The sequence below is a fragment of the Panthera leo genome, chromosome F3, assembly GCF_018350215.1.
Source record: "Panthera leo isolate Ple1 chromosome F3, P.leo_Ple1_pat1.1, whole genome shotgun sequence".
Taxonomy (NCBI): Eukaryota; Metazoa; Chordata; class Mammalia; order Carnivora; family Felidae; genus Panthera; species Panthera leo.
The window spans coordinates 11,487,050-11,506,819 of record NC_056696.1 but is presented as its reverse complement, the minus strand read 5'-3'; the positions used below and the strand labels follow the sequence as shown (position 1 = coordinate 11,506,819).

The following is a 19,770-nucleotide window of genomic DNA, read 5'->3' as shown; positions in this document are numbered from 1 at the left end:
AACCAATTAAATAAAAAATAGACAACAGTGAAAATCAATGAAACCAAACACATCATAAAAGTGCACGTACACAAAAAACACAAGTGTAATGATTTATCGGAGTGAACACCTTGTAAGTTACCACTTGATCAAGAAATAGGACAACCAGGGCCCAGAGCCCTCCTCCAGTGTCCCTTCCCCAATCACCAACCTCTTCATACTTCAGGTCATCACTATCCTAACTCCATGCAAATGAAGTGTAAAGTCCTACTCTTCATTATAATCTTACCACCGAAGGATGTATTTTTAGCCTACGTTTGGGTTTTACCTGCTTTAACTTATATAATGTTAACACAGTATAAGAGGTGTTGGCTGGCCATTCATATACTTTTGTCAAATGTCTGCTCAAAACTTGTGGGGCACCTGGGTGGCTCAGTCAGTTAAGTATCGATTTCAGCTCAGGTCATGATCTCACGGTCCATGAGCTCGAGGCCCGTGTCGGGCTCTGTGCTGACACCTCAAAGCCTGGAGCCTGCTTCGGATTCTGTGTCTCCCTCTCTCTCTCTCTGCCCTCCCCCCCACCCCGCTCACACTCTGTCTCAAAATAATAAACATTAAAAAAAATTTTTTTTAAATATCTGCTCAAAACTTTTTAACTAGTTTGTCTTTGAAATGATCAATAAAATCATAAATGTTAAGCCCGACTGACCAAGATAAAGCAAGGAGACACAAATTACCAGTATCATCGGCAAAGAGAGAACAACCATAGCTACAAATCCTAGAACACTAAAAGAAGAGTGAAATATTATGAACAACTTGATACAAACTAGTTTAGGCAGTGACTAAACCAGCTAGGTGTGTAGGAATACTCCAACAAAACAAAAACGTTTGACATTTCTTACCTTCAAAACTCTTCAAAACTTAGAGCCATGTTATCCCCAAGTCACTGGAGAAAGACGACTACATACCAAGTTAGCTCAAAAACAACTTTAAGTGCTTAACAATGCATGCTGCGTACTACGAACGCAAAATAAGGGCAGGGTCTTATCCTGCAGTCATACAACCTTCATTTGGCTTAGTGACTCCCGGGAAAACAAACATGAATACGAGACAGTATTAGATTTATTAAAGACCATAATGCAATCATTTATTGGAGAAGGAAACAAAAAGCAAGAGAAGAAAAATTAAGAACAGTTTTATAATGTTTTGGGGGAAAAAACAGCTTCATCGTCCGCAAAATTCTTTCCCTTTGAGATGCATTAGCAAAAAAAAGAAACACTTGTATGAAACAGAATCTCAAGGTAGGAAAAGTAGCAGACAAGAATATATTTTTGGATTTAAAAAACTCAGTTATGCAATCAGCAGCATTCAAAATTAGTCGAGTATCTCTATACAATTGCAAAAATCGATTCATGTTTTAACAAAGTGTTTTAAAAGCTCAAGGTATTACAACAGGCACAATGTTCTGAAGGCATGTAAATTATCCACGGGCTTTGAACATCTTTATCCCCAACTTCACAATCAGAATTTACAAAAGCCACAAAAGATCAGAGCTGGGAGGATTTAACATTTTTCCTTTCCTTGTTCAAAGTGGCAAAGTCAAGCAAACATTGAAAAAGGCAAAACAAACACTCTTCACAGCAGAAGGACCACGAAACTGGAAGTCAACTAGACTTCTCCTTTAGGGTGTCCAACAAATGCCAAGATTCACTTGTGCTTACAAGTAAAGGCTCACTAGCTGCAGCGCGGAAGTTCAACAGACAGAGGACAACACTCTGCCCAGATACGTCTTTATTTGGTCTTCAAGGATACCTCACAAGGATGTTGAGGCCAGGCAGCCCCCTCAATCGGGGAATGTTTGTCCGCGAAGGTTTTTTGGTTACCTTGTGGTAAATACACACATCAGCATCAGCTGTTTACGACAACGCTGTGGACTGACTTTTCATTTCAAATAGCCCCATCTGGTCCTAGAGGACTACCTATCACCTGTCTAGTGAACTCGCTCTTGCCTGCTTTCAGCTCATCCCGTCCACAGAAAATGTTTTGTGCACTTCTCAGCCCATCATCAGCCTATCAGCTCCTGCTAGGAAGAATGGAATTGTATTTGGTCGGTGTGCATTAAACAAGGGCCCCGCGGCTCCCGTCTGCCTCACCGGGCTCTGCCCACAAGCTTTAGGGTCAGATCCCTGCCAGCATGAGTTTTCGAGCTTCGTGAGGCCTTTCTGCACAACGAATCCCTGAGCAACCAAGAACAAAGCCTGGTGTAGCAGGGACTCGCAGTGTGGCCTGTGATAGAACTGGAAACAGCCCAGATGGGACTACACAGCCTATCCTGAAGGAACCGGGCTCAAATAAACCGCAAAACACTTTTTACTCGACTAAAAATGCTCCAGATCTCAGAATTTCCTAAAATTCATGAACTGTGACTTAGAAGGTACGTGATTTAAAGGCACGCGATTTAATCGCCCAAGTTTTTCAATAAGAATTTCCAAAAAGTCAAACATCCTACATTCTTTTGTTAATATCCTATCAAGAGTTTCAGATATAAATCTGTATTTAACTTCAGATGTAGGTCTGTTAGCTTTTTATAAACTGTTATCTGAGAAAAACTACAGGACATCTTAAAACACCCAAAACATTTTTTAGGTTTTAAAAATCAAGAAAACTATGCCAAAAATCTACAAACATGGGTTTTCTTCATTGGCTGAAAATGAAAATGAGCATTTCATTTGCTGAAAACGAGGTCCAGGACGGGTTGTAAACTTGTAACTAATTTGTAACCCTGCAGCTGACTCTGGTTGGGTGTTGTCGGAGGGAAGAGGTGAGGCAGCCAGCCCCGGTGTGGGCTGCCCCACGGAAAAGGGAACCCACCGCCACGGGAACCCGAGGGCTGAGTTCAGTTTCCTAACTCAGTCCCCCAAGGGACACACGGCCACACCTGTCACGCTCCTGGAGCTCTCAAAAGCAGAAGCAGCCAAACCAGTTATCTCCCATACCCTGTTCCCAGGGTGTGCCTTACTTCTTCATCACGTTTTCTAATGGAAGTATCCAAAGTAATTGATTTAGATGCATCTCATGGTTTGATTTCCTGCTCCCTGAGCGCACCCTGGTTGGGGTGGGAGGGAGGGGGCCCTCAGAAGGATACCCCACGAAGTCCCCATACAACGAGGGAGAGAGGCTCTGAGCACCGAGATCAGCAGCCCAGTGGAAATGCACAAGTGGGGACGGTGTCCCACTTTCCCAGGGAACAGCCAGCCGGGCCCAGGCAGCAGTGGCCAGGGAGGGACACGGCCACACACACGATCTGGCAGCCAGAGCTGCCTGTGAGCACTGTCGGTGGGCAGAAGGGAAACCTCCTAGGTGGTGAGACGGGTGGCAGGGGGTCCAACGGCAGGCTCCGAGGGTGGGGGGACGGCTGTCCAGCCTTGGGGAGCAGAGGGAAGAGCACTGGGGGCACTGCTCCCATGCAGCTGGAGGCACCCCCTTGGGGAGCATACTTCCCAGGCGCAAAAAAAAGTCACCTCAATGGTTCCCTTCGTTCCAAAAATGCAACGACCTCTGCTTCCCCCAGCGGTGAACAGGCAGGACAGCGGGCAGGGAAGCCAAGACGGCCGCCAGCCTGCCGGCCACGGGGTCCGAACTCTAATTCCCCACTCACCCCCCCCCCCCCAACGAGGGTGCTTACAACCAGAACTGTTGCCTGGTTACAGATTTCAGCGGATCTGACATGGATTTCTTCCTCCCACAGTGCAGTGGGCAGAAACAAGTAGGGAAAACCAAAGGGGGAGGTGGCAGAAAGGAAATGCAGGAGTCTGGAAGATTCTGAAAGACGGGATCATCCAAAAGCTGCCGACACTGTCCAGGCTGGAGCTGTGTGCGCGCCAACCGATCGCAGGCCACACGTTAGGGCAAAGCAGGTGCTTTAACGAAAGAACCCGCGCCCTCTACCGGTGAGACCTGGAGGGACCACTGCCCTGAGGCTATTCCCTCTCTTCGGTGCCGGAAACAGGGCCACGAACCTGCAAAGTCACTGCGAATATTACAGGAGACAATGCATGGCCACGTCTACTGTGCTAGACATAATGCTAGATAAATATTTTCTTAGATAAGTTAGCCGTCAGGGACATTCATCCCGTCCCCTTCAAAGGTCACCTGTTATCTCTGGGACTAAGTAGTAATACCTTCCTTTCACAGAGATATCCTGTACCTATCCTGGGCCCCGGGCTAAGCACCTGATACACAGCTCACTGATGTACTACGATGATCCAGCGGGAACTGTTATCTCCTTTGTTTCTAAACAGATAAGCAAAGTGAGGAACGGAGCTCAAGTAACTCGTTCAACCTGACACCTGCATGTGACTGAGTCACAACACACACAGACCCGTTGGCCGTTAAAGCCCACATCCGTCACCACCAAGCTACACAGCCCTGGTGACATCTCAAAGGGTGTCTCGACCTCGTGTCCCACAAAGTCCAGTCCAGACATTGGAAAGGGTCACAGGGATCAGCCTTTTAGTTACTCCAGGCTGGTTGGAGCCCGTAGAGACAGGCTAGCCTCACATCAGCTCCGAAGAGAGGGAACAGTGGACCCTCCTGACCTCTTCTGGGCCCCTTCCTGGAGCACTTCTGAGATGTGAGCAACCTCCTGGAGCCGCCTCAGACGTGCAAGAGCTCCACGAAAGCCAGAAGGTAGCACATAACTTCCCTTTCTGGCTGAAGGCAGGTCAGGGACCTCGGGATAAAACAGGGTGCCCTCCACAGCCTAGAGAGGACGGGGTAAGACCGGCTCCCTCACTCTGGCCCTATCGGGCCAGCTCATACCTCCCAGCTCGGAGGAAAACGCTAGCAGCTCTGAGGTCTCAGCTTCTCAGCTGCAACAGGAGAAGGAATTTAGCAATTGGCCACAAGCAAGGAGGCCACGAGTGGACATCACAGCCTCTGGTTTGGAGGTCCCGGAGCCAGAACCCGAGTGGACTAGCCAGACCTGGGTAGAGAACAGAAAGGCGACCCCGAAGACACTTCACTTGTGGGCTTGCTTTAGAGGCCCTGCAATGCCAAGAACTCTGGCCATCAAGGCAGGGTATTTATGATGGTCAGGCAGCAAGGAGGAGCTGAAAGGGCACACAAAGGAACAACGGAGATCCCACGGATCCAGAAGGAAGCTTCCCCAAAGGGAGGCTGGGCAGGAGGCAGTGCAGTGACGTAAAGAGAACGGGACCGGAAATGGCACGGGCTTGGCTGGTGAAAACAGAACAGGCAAAACAGTTAGAGGAGGCACCTCCAGAGCCACACTGGGAAACGCGGGGTCGTGGAGGAGACTGGAGCTGGGGCACCCAGGCTCCGGGCCCAGTTCTGCCACCGGCCGTGGCTTTAGGGAAATCTGCTAACCTCTCTGAGCCTGCTTTCCTGGACTGCCCAGTGACAGAACCATCACCTCCTTGTCACCGGGCTCTCGTGAGGACCAGACGAAGCCCAGGGGACAATGCACCCTGTGTGTAGACGGGGCCAGCAACGGAACCACCCGACGGTCCACGGCGTCCCGCCCCGGTGTCTGCGGCTGGGGCTCGAGTGCAAACACTGGCACTTGTTTAAAGGTCACTGGGCAGGCGTGCCTCCTTCCTGCGGGCCCCACAGTGGGGCTCTGTCTTCCCACCCACTCACCCCTGGCCCCATTCCAGGGCAGAATGGAAAATGGGATCAGTTTAAAAGCGACATTTATAAATAATGGAAAAAAAACCAAAAAATACAGTAGGGAGCAGCGAGAGTTTTCACCTCCTGTCAGCTCTCGTGCAAAAGCAAACCGTGTGTGTTCTGTCGCAGCTCTGTCCCCAGTCTAGTTCTAAGAGGTCATGAGGAAAGATTGGGGGGGTGGGGTAAGGGGGAGAAAGGAAACCTCAAGAGAAAAAGAGTGTGCACTGAAATATCATCGTCAGGTGTGGAATCAGAAGACCAAGAAGGCTGACGTTCAGATTTGAAAACAACACGTGTCACCAAAAAGTGCTCCTTTTCCAGGTCACTCCATGGCCAGGCCTTCCACGGGTTTGTATACAGAGGTCACCGCAGAGAACCACTGGTTCCCAGACCCCAGACCAGAAGCACGTCCACACTGTGTGAGGCGGCGGCGGTCGGGGAGGATGGTCTCCACGCTGAGGGCAAGTCTACCAAGTCCCCGTTGACCCCCAAACTCTGTCCCTTATTGTCGCACCCCTGCCTTCTCTGATGGCGCTGCCTGTCGTCCCCTGGGGATCACTGGCTCCCCAAGGCTTATCTGCTCCTGCTTAACGAGGTTTTTATTTACGAGACTCCAGGGGAACACCGTCCAAAGAGGAAACAGGTGCATGAGGAATATTCTACTCCCTAAGATCCAGAACCCATCTCTCACACCGTGCTATAGACGTTTGGGTCTGCGAAACCAACACTGCCTCCAAAAGCAGCCCTCCAATGTTCGGCTCACAAGCAACACGCGGCTGCGAGAGAAAAGGCACGTGTCTGCAAGAGGTTTAGAAGGTATTTACAAAACCGTCCACCAGCTTCCGGGCATGGTGCCTTCTTCCAAAGCTTTGCAAAAACGGACCGGGGGTTATGCAAGACACACAGCAAAACACTTCTTCACGGCATCCCTAGGAGGAAAAGCACAGAGATAAATGAGAGGTCATCACCCCAAAGGCCCCGTAAGCGGTAAAGCCCCTCCTTTAGATTTCCAGGGTACCCAGAGTAGCACCCAGCGGAGCAGAAAGCACCTGCACTACGGGGTCAATCTACCTGGCACCAAACCTCAGCTCCAAATTAGTGTTACTGTGGGCAAGTTATTTGTCTTGCTGAGTTTCAGATTCCTCATCTGTAACAGGGGGTGTCCCTCTCACCCTAAAGACCAGCCGCAGGAACGAATACACCGAACGGAGTAGGTATTTAATAACTGAGAGCCATTCATGATAACCAAAGGAGAAGACAGGGGAAAAAGTAGAGATTATCAGAAACCAAGAGTTTAGGACTGTGTGTTTTAATAGCAACCAGAATCACTCTACGCGCTGAAAACATTAGATCAAATAGTCACCAGGGCCTTTCTTCGTGCTAAGCAAGCAGCAGAAACCTGCTAAGGGACAGCTGTCAGGAGCTCGCTAGCATAGGGGGCTCTCTGGAGTGACTGAGGGTGTATTAACCTGCTGTATTAGGCCTGCACCAGGCACTTACTCCTCAGAACTCAGTGTCCAGCGTGGAAGGAAAGAGTGGGTACCCAATTACTGTCCCAGCCCCACCAAACCCGGCTGTGTGCCAGGGCTCCCACCCCAGTCCCTCTGCTCTCCGCTGCCCCTACACCAAGGATACTGGGAGTCACGGAGGCAGGCAGGGGTAAGTGCATGCATTTGCATGAGCGGGCGCTGTGTCTTAATACAAAGATAATTTCTAGAGCTGCACTTCTTAAGATATGTTCTGTCCTGTAGTCCTGGGAGATGCTCTGCACAAGAAAGGGTTTTACGACCAAGTAAGATCCCTCATGGCAGCTGACAACACACACAACATATTCAAGGACCCGGAACGCCCACCTAATTTTGCTTAACCTCTACCCAAACGTATCTGACCACAGAAGCCTTTTCCACCACATAACCACTATTTCTGTGGAACACTGTGGGAGCGCAGGGCCTCTCTCTGTGATTCCTGCCCTACTAGTCAGCACACGAAATTCACTGCTACAAGTAGCTTTCTATCATTCGGTCCATCACTTGTGCCTAAGCTCCAGAAATGCCGATCCAGGTCAAGTCTGCAACCCTTGAAGAACGGCACCACGCAGGCCCAGCTTCGTGGGTAAGAGACGTGTAGAGTTGCACCGGGCCGCCTACTTCAAAGGTTCCACGCCTAGGTTAACGCCCTGTGGTTGCCATCGTGAAGTCCTCCGTCATTTTTTTAACAAGGAGCCCACATTTACATTTCGCACCGGGCCCTGCAAACTAGGCTACTGGTCCGGGCACGATGACACATTCACCCTGTTGGCAAGCTGATAAATACCTCACTGGAGGCTCAGGCTTATTTCATGCAAAAACCTAGTTTCCCAAGACAGCCCCCCATCTCCCCGAACCGGCTGGGTCAGCAGGCTGAATCTTCCTGTTATTCCCCTAGAACCCGCTCCCGAGCCACACGGCTGCCCTTGCGTTGATGGACTTGTGAACCTCTCGTCGGACACCCCCCGGCGTCTTCAAATCCCCGTCGACAGCACACTCAGAATGCGTGAAGACGCAGGGCTGCTCTCCCTCCTTCCCCGCTCCCATGCGATTTTTCTTCTCCACGGTTAAGGAAAAACCTTCTTTTTTTAGTTGACAGGTGGTGACAGAGATGAGTGGAGATCGAATGGTTGCAGGAGAACAGAGTCAGGCAAAGATCACAGTTTTGAGAGGCCCATGGCTGAAGGGCCAATTGAAGGCGGTGTGGAAGCTGGAAGGGGGGGGGGGGGGGTGGTGATCTGGTCCGACGCTCTGCTTATCCACTGAGTCCACTAAGGCCAGAGGGGTCCAGCAAGTTGCCCGAGGTCACACTGCTACTTAGGAAACCCTGGTCCTCCGAGAACTGGCCCTGCTTATTTTCCGTCTGTAAACTCTTCTCAGACACTCTCAATGACACCGCGAGAAAACGGGCATGAGTTTAGACGCCTCCCCCTCTTCCTCGGTGATATTAAAGCGACATTCCCCTTGCAAATCTCCGCAAAGCTGCAAGTTACAAAGAGTGATCGTGTGCACAAACACACTCTGTATCACAGGAGAATGTTCACGCCACCGGAACTGGTGGTCCTGGGTCAGCGCCTGTTGTCCCTGAAACATGGGGGAGCGGGGTGGAGAGGACCCTCGGCTTCCTAATCTACAAAACAGGTATATGACATTTACCTGTTTGTCTCAAAGAATTTCAATGAAGGTAATATGTGCTCTCTGAAAGCGCTCTGAACTAAACGCCCTTCGCGAACATACCATCAGCCCCAAGGGACGGAAGTTACGGTCCGAAATACAGTCCGTCTTACCTTGCATATGGAATGAAGGAAAGGCTATACCTGCAACGAAAACAAACACAAGTGGAAATTAGACGGAGGGAGTGGAAGATCGCACACTGGGAGGAACGGGCCCTGAGCTGTGACCCTCTCCCTCCCCAGCGTGCAGGCCGCTCACACCCACACGTGAACGCGAGCTGTGCCACACGTTCAGGTGGGGAGGGAGGTAGGGTCGTCTGTGGCCAGAGAAGAAGGGCAGAAGACCCACGTGGAAGCAACCCTGTCCCCTCAGCCTCACAAGGTCACTGCTGTAACCAAATGAGCCAGCAGATCCCACATATCCAGGTGGTACAGAGCCCTATTCTGAAACAGTACCAAATAAAACCCTGATCACTTGTCCTCTAATATTTACAAATCCTCGACAGAGTGTAACTGACAGGGATAATTTTCTGCTCTGTTCCTATTAAGCTTGAAAGAAAAGAGAACAGAAAGAAAAAAACCCACGACCAACTGCTCAACGGATAAAAACATAAGCAAGCTATGCTATGATTCTTCGAGAGCCCAGTTGGCTCAGCCCCTTCTGAGAGGAGGACCCTGCAGGGAGGAGGCAACAACCCTAACGGACCAGGCCCGTGTGTCAGGCAGGGAGTGAGTTGGTCGGCCCGCAAAGAGCACAACACCGTCGGTCCTGGCAGGGATATGGCCATCTGCCTGAGCCCATATGAATGCTGAGCCTCTGAAAACTGGATTCGAATTCAGTCTATCAGAAAGGCATGTGCGTGTGGGTACCAGTTTCGGCCCCCAGAAGAAACCACAATAAAACATAAGTCATGAAACCTGACCCTTTCGGCACCTACTCCCAGAACGTGTCATTAAAAATCAGGCCATCGTTCTTCTCATACTCCCCGTACACGGAAGCTCGTTCACTTGTGGACACAGCAAATCCCAAAAAGCATTTGGGAAGTCTATTTATTCAGAAGTCCAAAATCACGAAAGGGAGGGACGGGTGCTCAGCTTGTGGTCTGGCGAGCAGGGGCACAGCCATTCCGCGGCCCTGTCCCCTTTGCCCTAGAGCAAACCCTCTTACTTTCCCAAGTGGATCAGCACACCATAGAAACTGCTGAGGCAGGCATGAATCATCCCCTGACAAACTCCGGAAGTACTACAGAAACGTCTCAGAAGCCATCGATTCCACCACCCTCTCCCTCCGATGTTGGGCCCGTCTGAAAGGGCCCGAACCTGCAGCCCCACCACCGGCCCCCAATAACGGGGTCTCCAGCGCCCGATCACCGTGCGTGGCTCTTGAGCGACAGCACCCCGGCCTTGCCAACCGGCCTCCAGTGCACATGCTGGTCCCACCGCCCACAGCCGCGTGGCTTTCCATTTCACCATTCACCTCCTGCTGACAATTCCCTCTTTGTGCTTCCGCTGAATGATTCATTCCATCACAAACGTAACATCACGACTTCGGTACTGCTCTCCTTTCCTTCGATGTCTCCCTGACTCACAAGCCTCCTCCTACCAGCCCCGGTAACGCTTCATCGTCCTTGCTCTGACCGGACATAAGTGACTGAGTCACATTTATCACATCTCAAAATCAACCGTGAGCCCCGCACAAAAATGTCGCACCGGGCAAACGATCGGCCTCCCCTGGCCACCCAAGACCACTAATGCCACCTGTTGGCTCCGGGGCCTGACTTCACTCGCACCGGAGAAACCTTAAGTTGAAAAGTGTCTGTGTCTTTCTCTTCTCCTACCCACACCACGTGGAGCTTAATCTCCTTCAGCTGCACTAGTCAGAGATGGAGGTGGGAGGGGGCTACGTAAAACAGCACTTACCACGTCAGGGCCAAGGACTGCAAAATGCAGAAGATGAGAGCGAGCCCCTTGTTATGCCACTGAAAGAAAACAACGGTTACCGCACAGTGCGTGACGAGGGGCATAAACCGGAAAGGGCCAGGGAAATTAAAATGCACACTCACCCAGAAGGCAGAACACAGGGTGAGTGTAAAACACAGCTAGAGAGAGAGGGAAAACACGAATTAATACAGCAACAACACGGAGAAAAATACTGTTAAGACTTCACCGTTGGCAAACGTTAACGATGCTTCTCCCGCTGCAGTGACCCGATTCCGTGATGATCATGGCAACCGAAGGCACCCTTCATTGCAAAGCACTGGACCCACGTGGAGGCTTGCGAGTTACCCACATTTGGCAGAAGAGTTAAAATCCCCAGGAAACGAAACCGGCCAGTAAGAACTGATGTGGATTAAAAAGAACTGAATTGGGGCACCTGGGTGGCTCAGTCGGTTGAGCGTCCGACTTCGGCTCAGGTCGTGATCTCGCGGTCTGTGAGTTCAGGCCCCTCATCAGGCTCTGTGCTGACAGCTCAGAGCCTAGAGCCTGGAGCCTGGAGCCTGGAGCCTGGTTCGGATTCTGGGTCTCCCTCTCTCTCTGCCCCTGCCCTGCTGTGCTATCGCGCTCTCTCAAAAATAAATAAACATTAAAAAAAAATTTAAGGGGAGTCTGGGTGGCTCAGTCGGTTAAGCGTCCAACTTCGGCTCAGGTTGTGATCTCGTGGTCCGTGAGTTCGAGCTCAGAGCCTGGAGCCTGTTTCAGGTTCTGTGTCTCCCTCTCTCTGACCCTCCCCCGTTCATGCTCTGTCTCAAAAATAAACATTAAAAAAAAATTTTTTTTTTTTTTTTTTTTTAAAGAAAGAAAGCAAGCAACAAGCAGACCCGTGTCAGAAAAACGGATGAATGGGGCCGCTGGGCAGCTCAGGCAGTTAAACGTCTGACTCTTAATTTCCTAATTACCGCTCAGGTCACAATCTCATCATTCGCGAGATCGAAACCCACATGGGTCTCTATGCTGACAACCCAGGGCCTGCTTAGGATTCTCTCTCTGCCCTTGCCCCCGCCCCCACACTCCCTCTCTCTTTCCGGGTTCTTCCCGCTAAGCTCTGCCTGTGCGTGGCTTCCCCCGTCCCCAGGAGAGTGTCCCAGCTCTCTTACTACCACATCAGTATGGCCAATTTCACAATCCCTCTGGGGTGCAGAGCCGGCAGGACCCTAACACCAACTGCAACAGCAAGGGGGTAATTATCAGACACCGAATTCTCCCTGTGTGACGGTGGCTACCAGCATCAGGCAGTAAGTCAAGACGAAAGGAAAACGAAAAGCGGTCTTTAGGTTTAAGACAAGAAAAATCCCATACGGCGGAAATAAAAACGGCCATTTGACAAACGCAGCTAAAAGGCAGACCTTACCAGCACCATGACAGTCGCAATCAGGCGCGTCGGCTCGAACATTCGCTTCAGCTGTTTCATGGGCCCCATGAGGAAGACGGTGCTAAGAGGGAAACGTACACACGCCTTCAGCCCAGAACGGAACCCCAAGCTGCCCCCCATCCCCTCCCCCAAGGTGACTGGCGGTAATCACAGCAGTCAGAGCAGCTGACGTGTGGGGGCACTTGGGTGGCTCGGTCGGCTAAGCGTCCGACTTCAGCTCGGGTCATGATCTCGCGGTCCATGAGTTCGAACCCCGGGTCGGGCTCTGTGCTGACACCTCTCTCCGCCCCTCCCTCACTTGCACTCTGTTTCTGTCTCTCACATGCCATCATGTGAAAAGTTCTCACTACATGCCAAGTGCTGTGCTTAAGGGCCTCGGGTGCATCACTGTCACGGAATCCTTCGCCAACTGTGGGGCTGACGACAGGAAAGCATCGTACTTACTTGGCAGATGACAAAACTGAATGGCGGAAGGATCTGTTACCTATCCAGGCTCCCCCCCACCCCAACCCCAGCGCATCAGGCAGTAAGTGCATGGAGGTCTGTCACAGCCACCAGGTCAGAGGACCCCTCTAAGGGGTGCTGCCTTGCCTCCTTACCGTCCTACCCATGGAAACAAATGAACAAACCAAACACTCGGGTACTTTTAAAAAGAAAAACCACAGGGACGCCTCGGTGGCTCAGTCCGTTGAGCGGCCGACTCTTAATATGGGCTCAGGTCATGATCTCAGGGTTGGGAGATCGAGCCCTGGGTCGGGCTCTGCACTGAACATGGAGCCCGCTTCAGATATTATTTCTCTCTCCCTCTGCCCCTCTCCCCTGCTTGCTCTCTCTAAAAGAAAAAAGAAAAAAAAAAAAAAAAGAAAGCCACATCTGACAGGTGGAGGTTGTTTAGGTTAAAAAGTAGCACCTTTCATTTTCTTTCATAATCTGCAGAGAATAATTCTACAGGTGGTATCATCTATTATTTGTTCAATGTTTGCTAGATGCCAGATAGGACATCCCCGACCTCATTCCATCCCTCAGCAACTATGTGAATTAGGTGTTATAACACTTATTTTCAGAGATGAGAAAACGAAGCTTAGAAAGGCTAACTTACTTATCCACAATCTCACAGTTAGGAACTTCAAGAGCTGGCATTCAAACCCCCATCTACTGGATCCAAAGCTCCAAAAGAAATCCCTAGTGTGCTTTCAGGAGGAGTGGAACTTGAGAGATGGCCTGTGAGAGGAACCACACGCAGACCCTCATGCCTAACCCCTGAGGGTCATATCTGTCATGTGTCTGGGTTCCTGGCAGAAATGCCCCATGTGGCGTCACCCTGGGGAGTAATTGGTATTAACCAGTGTTTAACAAGCCAACCGGCAGATAACATTAGCTACTGGGTGATGGTAAAACAACAAATTTAAAACATAGGTCTATGTCTCTGTAAACTGCCAGTAACTTTCAACCTGAATTCATAGCTGTGCTCTTTCTTTTTTCAATGTTTTATTTATTTTTGAGAGAGAGAGAAAGAGGGAGGGACGGAGAGGGAGACACAGAATCCGAAGACAGGCTCCAGGCTCTGAGCTAGCTGTCAGCACAGAGCCCGACGCGGGGCTCGAACCCACGAACCGCGAGATCATGACCTGAGCCAAAGTCGGATGCTCAACCGACTGGGCCACTCAGGCGCCCCACATAGTTTCACTCTTAAGTCAGGTATTTTAGCCAACACTGAACAAGGAGAGCCAAGGCTGGCATTCAAAATTAAGTGCAGCATACCTACGAAAATATAACACATTATAGGCAAAGCCATAAACTCCTAGCCACACCCCGGAAATAATCATCGGCTCCCTTTGCTACTTCTGCAGGCAGTGAAGAGCTGACCCCATTAGGGTTTGCTAAATAGTTCTGGACTAACAACACACTCCTTCCTGTATTTATGGTCAATCTGTAGACTACATTACAGCCGACGCTGTCTGCCCAGAGCAAAACCCTCCAAAAGTTAGTATGTGAGAGAGCTTTAGAGACGAGATTAGACACCTCGGCGAGCCAGCGTTTTACTCTCTTAGGCCTTCATAAAGTAAGCTCTTAGAAGGTAACCAGAGTCAAAGACTCACTCATTTGGTTAACATTTCTGGCTAAAACCAAAACTAGGTCTGGGAACAATTAGGGACGGACAGTTAAGACAGAGGCAGCCCTTGTCAAGTGGCTTAGAGACTTTTAACAAGCCAGTGTAATAAAATGCTATCCGTGCTGTCGTGTCAATATACCTCATATGTATAAGAGGTTCGGATTGAACCCCATATGAAAGAAGAGGTCATTGATTCCGGGTGGGGTGGGGAGAGGTCACAAGGAGAAAGAAGTTTTGAAGGAGCGGAGACTTTTGAGCAAAGTCTTGACAAGCGAGCAAAAGGATGGGGGTGGGGCACAGAGAGGGAGAGACAGACGGCGCGGCACTCCAGGCAGAGAAATTAGCCCCAGAATGGGCACAAAGAAGTTTGGGGAAATTGCAAGAAGGTCAGCCTGGCTGGGGAGTGGAAGTGGGTGAAGACACATCTCGAAGGGCCCCTCCTGCATGCACACACCTGTGCCGGAAATGAGGCACCACTACAGACAGTTAGGCAGGGAGATCACTGAATGGCTCTACAGCTCTGTGGAAAATGGCCTGGGGAGGGACAATAAAGGAGGCAGAGAAGCCAGCAGAGGAATCCTGTAGGAGTTCAGACGGGAAGTGATGCGGGCCAGAGCTAAGAGCAGCACGGGGGTCACCACATCCAAGAAGCCTTCCCTGGCTCCCTGGGTCAGATGATGGCACCTGCCCCTCCCTGAGCACCCCCTTTCTCCATGCCCTATTATGTTACCAGTTCATGTCCGCCTGGCTGGCCAGTGAGCTCCACTGTGGGAGGACCCAATCCACACTTGTCTTTGAGAGCTCAGAGCCCAGCCCAGGGTGTGATCAGGGCTTACTCACTGAGCACGTGAGTCGATCAGTCAGGGACAATAGCCACGGGACCAAGAAGGAGCCAATAAGACGTCGGCACCAAGCCACGGTGAGTAATAACGGGGGCCGCGGCTTGGACACCTGGGACTCTGAGACCATTCACTGAGACGCAGGGGAAGGAGGAGGGAGAGGAAAGGTCACGGAGTTCAGGCTCCAGGAGGACCATATAGTCAGGCCCGCACTCCCAGCTCAGAGCAGGACTGTTGCTCTCAGCCCGAAGGTGTGGCTGAAGCGTGAACTGCACTTGACCTGGGGTATCTGGGCACCTGCAGCGTGCAGAATGGGCTGCCCTGACCTCAGGCGCCAAGAGACAGGTGCGAGATGGTGTTCAGCAGGCAGAATAGTAATACAGCCCATCTGCAGCCTCGGGCCCGCTGGGCCCTTGTAAAATCACCACTCAAGTCTCTGGCCGCAGCAGGCCAGGGTGCCGAGAGGGCTGTGCGGTCAACCCCGAAGAAACCATTCAATGGCTCCGTGCACGGTTCCCTCAGACACAAGATCACAACAGTAACTATACCCCAGGGGACTTCAAAAATAAACTAACACACTGGGTGCTGTATGGAAACCAATTTGACGATAAATTATATTTAAAACACAAAAACAACAACAAAAAAAACCCAAAAATAAACTAAGATACCAAAGTATTCTATGGGCGTGATGTATATATATATTTTTTGGACGTGATGTATTTTAACGACCTCTTTTCCCACCAAATCCTTAGAACTACGAAAGCATCCTCCTTCTCCCTCGAGCACAATCCACACCCATTTTCCCATCCCGTGACCGGCTACGCTTAGATTAGGAAAAAGAAACAAAAAAACTGTTACCTCCCAATCGATGCGATGTTACCAAAGGTGTAAAACACCGCGAAGAGGTACAGTCCCTTTCTGGGGACCCAGAGCAGAAGAGTTCCCTAGAAGATAAAGCACAGGGTGTTTGCACACAAGGACCCCCTCCTGCCACAGCCACACAAGCAAGAGCCCACGGAGAAACACGCGCTCCTCCCCGCCTTCCTCAGCACCTCCCAACCTCTCTCTCTTATCCACGCATCTCATGAAGCGCCAGAGAGAAAAGGCAGGGCACAGAAAGGGAAGACGACAGAGGGAAGGAGGGCCGGGGTGGAGAAAAACCAAGCGAGGAGAGGGACATCTCACCAGCAGTGAGCAGACAATTCCTGCAGCAAAACACGCAATGAAGCCTTTTATTCTGGTGCCCCAGCTTAACGAAGATGCCTCGACGACCTGAAATTTTCAAAAAAACTGATTACATACACATATATGCATATTATAGCACCAAAACCAAGGTGCATGTAATTATTTTTTTTGATGAGAGAGAGAGTGCAGGGGAGGGATACAGAGAGCATCCCAAGAAGGCTCTGCTCTACCGGCACAGAGCCCTATGTGGGGCTCGAACCCACAAACTGCCAGATCATGACCTGAGCAGAAAACAAGAGTCAGATGCTTAAAACCAGCTGAGCCCACCCCCCCAGGCGCCCAGGAAGCACATAATTAGAGGTAGTGCGTGAGTCTGTACTGCGGAAGGCAGGAACAAAGAATCCGACTCACTCAGAGCTCCAAGAGCCCTTGGGAGTCATGGACTCCAGCTCGTTATCCATCCATGAATCTCCTCTCCAGCAGCACATGAGAAGTCACCGAGCCTCCCTCCGGATGAACATCTGCAGAGGTGGGAACTCTCTGCCTGCGGCACAAACCATTTCCCGCCCAGTGATGCAAGGCGGCAGACCCTAGAGCCGCCCAGGCAGGACGAGGTCAACTGGAAAGGCATGGACTCCACCAGGCAGGGGCCCAGGAAACGGGGACAAGACAGGGACAGGCGCTCAGGCAGTTGGGTCCGCTGGGCATCGTCTCCTGCATCAACCAGCCAAGCTTCGGCAGGAGCTGCTCCCAGCGGCACCTGAGACCTCGAAGGACTGAGGCTCTCGTCCGTGTCGGGCTCCCGGCTGAATGTATTCACTCCTGGCACACACAGGTATGCCGCAGGGTGCTGGCATCGGCCAAGTCACCCAAGGGTGAGACAAATCCCAGTTAATTCACGACTGCCCTACTCTTCTGACTCTCTGCTACCATGATTAGGCTCAAAGGATGCCAAAAACAACTCTGCTAAAACAGGGGAGCCTGCAGGTGGCTCCCCAGGGATCGCCCCCCGCCCCATGTCAAAGGGGACAGCCAAGCAGTCACGCCAGAGGCCTTCTGAGTCTGTCCACCCCATGAAAGTGGCCACCGCTGCTCCAAGCTGGGGACAGGCAGCTGCCACTCAGACCAAAGGTCCTGCCTCCTGCCCAACCACCCCAGCGTATTCACACAAGGTTCACCTCGCGTGGCCATCAGAGTCTCCATCCAGCAACGGGGTGGGGGGGGGGGGAAGCGGCCAGCAGCATTTCCACCCGCTGATGGAGGAAGGAGCGGGTGGCAGAAGCTGCAAGGGTCACTAGATTGGCAACTCCTTCAACCGTGACTGCTCCCAACTCAGGAACCTGTTTTCAACCTGCTCTCCAAACTTCCTGTCAAACCAGAAGCTTGAAGAGAAGGACCAGATGCTCTTCCAGGTGTGGCCGGCATCGCTACAGAATGGCCTAACTTCCATTTGGGAGAAGGGGAGCATTCCAAGCAGTTCTGGTTTCTTCCTTCAGAAAGGAAAGGGACATGTTGGTTCCACAAGTCTCTCAAGCTGAATTTCCATCCAAATGTCACCCTACTGGGGAGCCTGGGTGGCTCAGTCAGTTAAGCATCTGACACTTGACCTCGGCTCATGGCATGACCTCACCATTTGTGAGTTCGAGCCCCGCGTCGGGCTCTGTGCTGGCAGCGTGGAGCCTGCTTGGGATTCTCTCTCCCTCTCTCTCTGCCCCTCCCCTGCTTGCGAGCATGCATGCCAGGGCTTTCTCTCCCTCTCTCAAAATAAGGGAAGAAAAACATTTTAACAAAAAGGCACCTGGATAGAATTTGCAGGCAATCTGCTCACAAGCTGTCTGGCAGTTAGAACAAAGGTCTCTTTGACTCTGGGATTGGGAAAAGAAAGGCTCTTGCCAAAATAAAGAAAAGCTAACAATTGTTGGAGGAAACCCGGCTGGTAACCAGAAGGTGAGAAAGGAATACTGATCATTCCTGTGCTTTCAAAGGTACCACTCCTTCCTTCCTCCTCCCTGGAATCCTTGATGGAAAACCTAAGACCTATACTTTTAGAAAGAAGCCCTCTGAAACTAAAGGTTGAAGGTGTATTTATGAAGGTGAGACATCAATTAAAAAACTCGTCGGGTAGCTTTTCGTGATTAGGCACTGCGGAGGAGTTTTTATTAATCACCTAGTTTCACATGTACAGAACTAGAACTTTCCGGCTGGGGAAACCGAGGCCCGCGGAATACACACCAAAAACGTAAAATGTTACTTTGCCTTCCACAAAGGAAAACAAGAGCGAAAAAGCTCTCGAAATAGGAAACGAACATTCTGTGCGGCTGCGCAGACCGCAGCTGGACGGGACCATCCCACGGGAACGGTCCCGCGAACACGCAGGCAGCCTCACGAGGTCCCGGGCGCCTGCAGCGTCTGTATGCAGACTGGGGGCCCAGAGACACAACACGGTTCGGCGGTGGAGACGGGCCACAACAACCAGAGGTGACCAAGGGCGGGGGGGGGGGGGGGGGGGGGGAGGGTCAGGCGCACAACTAAGGGCCGCCGCGCGGGGGCAGCGGGCAGGGGAGGCTGCGGGACCGTCGCCGGGCCCAGGCGACCTCCCCGACGCCGGCTCCCTCCGCCTGGCTCTCGGGGGCCCACACGCCCTCCCGCCTGGCTCGGCCCCGGAGCCCGGGGAGGCCGGCGGGGCTGGGGGGCGAGCGGGTGGAGAACCCCGAGACGGCGCCTGCCCCCGCGGGCGTTCCCGCGGTTCTGCTCCGGCGCCGCCCTCCCGAGCGGGCCTGCGGGGCGGGGAACGCTCAGGGGGCGCCGGGCCCCAGCGCACCGCACAGGCTGACCGCCCGGAGCAGAGCGCCCGGCACCTGTGGCGGCGCAGGGGGGCGGGGGGGGGGGGGGCCGCTGGACCCGCGCCCGGCCGACCGGGGGCAGGACGCACTCGGGCGGCGCTGCTTTCCAGGAAAGCCTGGAAAGGTTCCCGCTGGCCCGCAGCGGGCGCGCTCACCTCGGCCAGGCCGCCCCGGTCCTCGGTGTCCTGGCCGCTGAGCACCTTCTTCAGCTTGTCCATCCCGGGCCCGGTCGGCGCCGCGCAGCCCCGCTCGGCCGCCTGTTGCGCTCGAGTCGGCGGCTCTTCCGGGTGCCGGGCCCGCCGCCGCCGCCCGCCAACCACGGCGCGCCCCGCCCAGGTACCTGCCCACCTGGCGGCCGCCCGCGCAGGCGCCCCGCGGCTTTTGGGGCGGGGGCTGCGGCCGGGGGTAGGGGGCGGGCCGCTCGGGGGTTAAGGGCCGCCCAGCCTGGCTCTGCGACCAGGCGTCGCCCCGCGAAGCCAGCCGAGTCCAACCCGCCGCCCTTGCGGCCCTCGTTCCTTCCGCGTTGATTGAGCACCTACAGCATACGGTGC

The 19,770-nt window shown here is 52.4% G+C and overlaps 1 protein-coding gene across 2 annotated transcripts; it reads right to left on the bottom strand.

The window, feature by feature from the left end:
* Window positions 1–1,095: 1,095 nt before the first annotated feature.
* On the bottom strand, window positions 1,096–19,577 carry SFT2D2 (SFT2 domain containing 2). 2 transcript variants are annotated; one of them, XM_042925002.1, is made up of 8 exons: window positions 19,375–19,573; window positions 16,377–16,463; window positions 16,050–16,135; window positions 12,219–12,300; window positions 10,933–10,968; window positions 10,790–10,848; window positions 8,984–9,013; window positions 1,096–6,599 (listed from the first exon to the last, which is right to left on the bottom strand). In XM_042925002.1, the coding sequence occupies exons 1-8, from the start codon at window positions 19,435–19,437 to the stop codon at window positions 6,560–6,562; spliced, it is 483 nt and encodes a 160-aa protein (XP_042780936.1). In that variant the 5' UTR covers window positions 19,438–19,573; the 3' UTR covers window positions 1,096–6,559. The 2 variants fall into 2 exon arrangements, with proteins under 2 accessions (XP_042780936.1, XP_042780937.1); XM_042925003.1 differs by lacking the exon at window positions 10,933–10,968 and having other exon boundaries at window positions 19,375–19,577.
* Between the last annotated feature and the right edge of the window lie 193 nt (window positions 19,578–19,770).